Source organism: Ictidomys tridecemlineatus, chromosome 3, assembly GCF_052094955.1.
Source record: "Ictidomys tridecemlineatus isolate mIctTri1 chromosome 3, mIctTri1.hap1, whole genome shotgun sequence".
Lineage (NCBI taxonomy): Eukaryota > Metazoa > Chordata > Mammalia > Rodentia > Sciuridae > Ictidomys > Ictidomys tridecemlineatus.
The window spans coordinates 15,061,001-15,067,222 of NC_135479.1; the positions used below are offsets into that span (position 1 = coordinate 15,061,001).

The window sequence follows — 6,222 nt, forward strand, 5'->3', positions numbered from 1 at the left end:
GTGTAGCTCTGTGGTAGAGCACTTGTCCAAAAGCACAAGGCTCTGGGTTTGATCCCTGGAGAGAGAGAGAGAGAGAGAGAGACACACACACACACACACACACACACACACACACACACACACACAAAACAAAACAACAACAACAAAAAAAAACAGAACTATTAAAAACAAAACAAATCAAACCAAACTATCTCAAAAAAGGCTATCTCACACTAGAGTTTTTTCCATGGATGAACTTGGAAGGAAGCAATGTTTAGAAGCCTGCAGATGCAAAAAGATTCAATTCCTGCCGCTAGCCAGCAGATGCCAAAGTAATTCTTAAAAGGCTATATGGCCCACCTGTGTCTGTTAACTTCAGGGGTGGAGCCCAAGAATACAAATCCCTCAGTGGATTCTCACACACAGTAATTTAGAGAACCACTGTTCCAAAACCAAAAAAGATTATAAAATACAACCACAAATAATGAGGCTTTTTATTGCAGGTGTAGTTGACTGAATTGGTTTCTTTTTCTTTCTTTCTTTTTTTCTGTAGTTGTAGATGGATAGCATGCCTTTGTATTTTTTATGTGGTGCTAAGGATTGAACCCAGTGCCTCACATATGCTAAGCAGCACTCTACCACTGAACTACATCCCTAAATTTATTCTCATGAAGGGATATCTAGAAGTCAAGTTCTTGATTTTTAGATTTAATTCTGTGGACCAACCAGGAATAATTTTATAATAGTAAATCACAATTATATTAATATAAAATTTAAAACATCATAATCATGTTTTCTCAATGTGTCCACTCCACATTTAAAACAACGATCATTTTTAGGCTTTTTTTTTTTTTTTTTAAAGAGAGAGTGAGAGAGAGGGGGGGGGACAGAGAAAGAGAGAGAGAGAGAATTTTAACATTTTATTTAGTTCTCGGCAGACACAACATCTTCGTTTGTATGTAGTGCTGAGGATCAAACCCGGGTCGCACGCACACTAGGCGAGCGCGCTACCGATTGAGCCACATCCCCAGTCCTGTAGGCTTTTTAATGAATGTTAATTTGCTATGTTACTTTGTCCTCTGCTGGTATTCAAGATCCATGGCAAGCAGAAATCAAAGACCTAAAAATTTTTAAATTTTTAACTCCTCTCACTTATGTAGGCTACCACCCCTGTGACAAGGTTTCTTTAAAACTTAGCCTAGGAATCAGTGCTTTAAGGTGGAATTTACTGCCCACCAGCCCATAGGCACAGATCTCTGATGCAGGGTTTCTTAATTTCAGGTCCATGAACTTGAACTGGAAATTACATCCTTATGTTCACTAATCTCTAGTTGATGTTAAGTATTTCTTTAGTTATAAATGGAGGCTGCCACCTAGCAATATGAGTATCTATGACTTTATTGTCAACAGAATCACTGTTTTTTTTTTCCTATCATATTACAGGTGTTAAACATCTTGAAATACTATTTATCCTTAACACTATTTCAAAATTATGGTAATTATACCAGATGGTATAATTTAATGAGCTGATTTTAAGGTATGTATTGCTATATTGCCACTGTTTTAAAAGTGTTTTTGATATTTGTAGTTTGATTTAATTGGTTTCTTTTTGGAATCCTACATAACTTATGCATTTGAAAACAATTATAAGAAGTGTTCTATTGGCATCAGCTTTCAAGTGTTCCCTTAACAGCATGCACGTATATATGTGCATACACACAGAAAGAACCCTGATAGGTGGAGGCACAAAATAGTTCTAAGACTCTGCATTGTCTACATCATGGGAGTGATTTAAGGTATTGTTAACTAAGTTGTGCATGGTGATGCGCATATGTACTCACAGCAACTGGGGAGGCTGAGGCAGGAGGACCACAAGTTTAAGATCTGCCTGGGCAACTTAGTAAGACAATGTCTCAAAACAAAATAAAAAGGGCTGGGAGTATGGCTCAGTGGTAGAGGGCTTCTGGGTTCAATCCCCATTACCAAAAAAAAACAAAAACGAAAGAGAGACAGAAGTTACCCACTTATTCTGTTAATGCTGGGATTGCTGGTTTGCATGCTACCCATGTACCTGGCACACAGTTGCTAAATCAAAGGACAAACTTTGGGACAGAGTTCCTGCAAATTAAGTTTGACATCAGTTACTCCACTGATTCCATCAGCAGTTGAGCTGTGACTCAGTTTCTCCTCTCTTAGAAATGGCACCACTACTGCTGACCCAATGACTCTGAAAGAACTTAGAACAAAAACATATCAATTTGTGTGAAAAGATTCCAGCCTTTTGAAAGACAAATTATACTGTATTTTTTTATACCTTTATATTTATTTATTTATTTTTATGTGGTGCTGAGGATAGAATCCAGGTTCTCAAACATGGTAAGCAAATGCTCTACCTCTGAGCTCAATCCTAGTATCCTTCAGCAACAGTTCTAGTTGTCTTAATTTTATTAACACAGTGTCCACATCAGAACCTTGAATTCCATTCCAGTTCTGCTATTCACTGTGTGAGAAAAGGGCATCAGAGAAAAGGAAATAAAACTGTCTTGCTTGAACAAGGGTGGATCAATGCATTCTCCCTGGGATTTGTTAACTTTTTGTGTACGTGTACTGTCTAGGCACTGAGAGTTCATCCCTTTCCTCCTTTTCTTAAAGGACACTCCAAAGAAGTTAGGACATACTCCAGAGAAACAGATGTGTTCCTGACAAACTAAATCAACTTAAAATGTTCAAATGTATCTTACAGGAGTTTCACTTGTAAAACAGAACCCTGCTCCCACAGCAAACATAATAATGGATCTCACATATAATAATACTGGTCCATACAACATCTTAGAGCTAATCAATGGTCCCAACAGGACATAACCCTAGATAACCTGGCTTTTCCCACTGTACCCAATTTATTACTGTCTACAGTTTTGACTCTTAAATCTGATGTTCAGAGCAATAAACAGGAATACAGGCTTTCAATACAACCAGCCAAAGTTTTCAATTGTTCTGATCACTATCAATAACAACCTTTATTCTAATAAAACAAAAGGAAGATATTAAGAGGTAAAGGAAAGAAAATTCTTCCCAAACTCTCAAAAATACATTTACACTGAACAACCAGATTAAAAGCTTCCCCCTCCTACCAGTGCTTCATGAAGGAGTCTCAAATCCATGGATGTACAACAAGACTTACTACTTAAAGAATCAGCATAAAAGAAGCTAAGATTAGGCCAAATGTCATCTTTCTCTATTCAGAAACAATGGCAGGCTCATGATACAGGCCAAGATTTCCAAAAAGGGATCGCTTGGGAGAGGATGGATATCAGAAAGCAACAGGCAATAAGACAATCCTGGCAGAAAGCCTGGGGATCCAGTAGTAGTATTTGGGGGTAGGAGTACAGGGCAGAGAAGCCGGTTTAATAAACAGTATTACAGAAATCTAGTGTAACCAGCAGTGCACGACCACTATTGGAAACGCCTGCATTTTCCTTCACAGCCATCACTACCACTTCCCTCCCCCACCCCGAACTGAAGCAATGCGGCAGAAGGGTGGGGGGGATTAGAGGAACAAATGGCGTAGCTCTGGGGTACAAACTAGGGTTTGAGACCAGTTACCTACACGAAATACCTGTCTGCCTAAGACAAGTCACAACACCGTGCCTCCGTCTCCCCACTACACAGAAATGTTGCCATAATCAAAGGTGACCCGTTCGCAGTGCCAAGCATAGGGGCAGACATTGAGCAACCGCTCCGCGACGCTAAAGCCTGTCCACAGGAGGGTTCTAGGGTCGAGGCTCCAGCCCCGAAAGAGCGCTCTCGGGCCCGCTTCCCGTCACCTGGGTTCCGAGCCCCGGCCCGGCCCGGCCCACCTTGTTGTTGTACTCCTCCACGAAGCTGCCCAGCGCCAGGCGAAAGCGCTTGTCTGGCCGCACGCTCCAGTTCATTGCGTAGACGGTCCAGGGCGCTTCATACTTGTAGATCTCCTTCCGTTTGCCGTGAAGGGACATCGTGGCCGCCGGGCCGCAGAGCGGGAGGGGGCTGCGGCGGGCTGCGGCTGGTGGGGTACGAGTCGGGAGGGAAGCCGGGCCTGGGACGCAGGGATCGGAAGGGAGGCGGGGCGGGCAGGAACGGCCTAGCCCGGAAGAGGGGCAGCGGCTACAAACAACGACGGCCCGGCCCGACCCCCAGTTTCAAACCTGCTTCGGCACCGACAACAACCACCTTCCGTTTGGGATGCCGCCCCGCCCTCTCGGAACGGAAGCCACGCGACCCCCGCAGCAACGCTGGCCGTTGGCTGCCCGACACGTCCTTTGGAAGCTATTCTTTCTTTTCATTGGTTATTGCGGCCGTAGTGTTCGAAATCTCCTCACTATTGGCGTAAATGTTTGTCATTCCCGCTACTCGATCGGCCCAATTCCTGGAGGCAGGCGCTTTCGCTGCCGCAAAGGTCATTGGCTGACCAAGCCATCAGTCAAACAGGTGACGGCGCAGTGCGGGCGAATGGGGCCGTGTGTGGCCTGTAGGCGAGCTTGGAAAGCTGAGGGCCTTCAAGTTCTAGGCCAAGTCTCCGAGAGTGAAAACTCTTGTGTGACCTGCCCTTTCTTCCCCTCTGCTGCTGCTATTCTAAGTGGCCTCTTAAGACTGTCGAGTAAAATAAAAATTCTGTCTTAAGGGAGGACCCACAGCTTTTTCGTCACACTGAGCCCCGAAGCCCCGGCAGCCTGGCATGGGCCAAATGGAAACCACCTTCGCTCCTCACTTGTCCTAAGGACGTTTAACACGTAAAGCTATTATCCCTGGACCCCAAGAATAGGCCCAGACACGCAGATGTGTAGAGCTAGGCCAGTCTGAAACGGGCCTTCTCGCGCTGTCCTGCAGAATCCAGAAATGCTCTCAGGTTCTAAGGCTGGTTTTCAGTGAGCAGTGACGGGTCCAGCTTGGCTCTAAGATTTTGTCAGTTCCTGTCCTGTCCCTTCCCCTACGTGGGTCCCACGGCAAATGCTAATCCAGCTCTAAATGTCTCTGTGCTATGACTTTGAAATGGAAAAGTCTGAAGCTGGATAACATCGTTATAAATTTAAATGGTTTCCAATATGATGGAAGGTTTGTACTGAATTGTTAAGACGATGTCATCAGGTATACCTCTAAATGATAAGTGTCATTTTAACGGACTATGAGTCAAAACAAGAGGGACAATGCTATATATAACGAACCTCTTTAAGTTTTCTCTTTTTAAAAAACAGTGAAGGGGGGGCGGGGTGGGGGGGGTGTTGTGGCTCAGCGGTAGAGCGCTCGCCTAGCACATGCGAGGCCCTGGGTTCGATCCTCAGCACCACATATAAATAAATAAAATAAAGATATTTTGTCCAAATACAACTAAAAAATAAATATTAAAAAAAATACAGTGCGCGCAGTGGCACACGCCTATAATCTCTGACTAGGGAAGCTGAGGCAGGTGAACCTCAAGTTCAAAGCCAGCCTCAGCAATTTAGAGAGGCATTCAGCAACTTAGATCTTGTCTCCAAATAAATGAATAAAAAATCTAAAAAGGACAACCCAGTGAGGTCCTGTCTCAAAAGTAACAAGGGCTTCTGATGTAGCTCAGTGGCAGAGTGCTTGCCTGCCATATGTGAGGCCATGGATTCAATTCCTAGTACTGCAAAGAAAGAAAAAAATGAGTATCAAACTGCTGCTACATCTTGTCTTATCATAATAAAAAATAGTACTATTCATTCACAGACATAGGAGTCTTTTTTTCATTTTTGTTTTTTTTTAATAGGGGATTGATCCCAGGGGCACTTTGCCACTATGCTGCATCCCCAGTTCTTTTTTTTTTTTTTTTGAAGAGAGAATTTTTTTAATATTTATTTTTCAGTTTTCGGTGGACACAACATCTTTATTTTTGTTTTATGTGGTGCTGAGGATGGAACCAGCGCTTCGTGCATGCCAGGCGAGCGCATTACCTCTTGAGCCACATCCCCAGCCCCATCCCCAGTTCTTTTTATTGTTTATCTTGGGACAAGGTCTTGCTAAGTTGCTTAGAGCCTTGCTACCTTGCTGAGGCTGGCTTCAAACTTGCAATCTTCCTGCCTCAGCCTCCTGAGTTGCAGGGATTACAGGTATGTGCTCACTCAGCCATAGAAGTCGATTTGGAGTTAAAAATTCCCTATTTTAAAAGATGTAGTCCCAGTAAATTTCAGATCTTACAAAAATTTGAATATACATATGTCATTTTTGAACTGTACCAATAAATGT

The 6,222-nt window shown here is 43.2% G+C and overlaps 1 protein-coding gene across 2 annotated transcripts in view; it reads right to left on the reverse strand.

Moving 5' to 3' along the window:
• Dcaf7 (DDB1 and CUL4 associated factor 7) overlaps nt 1-4,214 on the reverse strand; it is a 30,117-nt gene extending 25,903 nt beyond the window's left edge. For both annotated transcript variants that reach the window (XR_257835.4, XM_005328191.5), the window contains exon 1: nt 3,837-4,214. Coding sequence is in view for 1 of the 2 variants with exons in the window: in XM_005328191.5 (XP_005328248.1) it covers nt 3,837-3,974 (138 nt within the window). In the remaining variant the exon portion in view is untranslated. The remainder of the gene's footprint in view (nt 1-3,836) is intronic.
• Nucleotides 4,215-6,222: the final 2,008 nt, after the last annotated feature.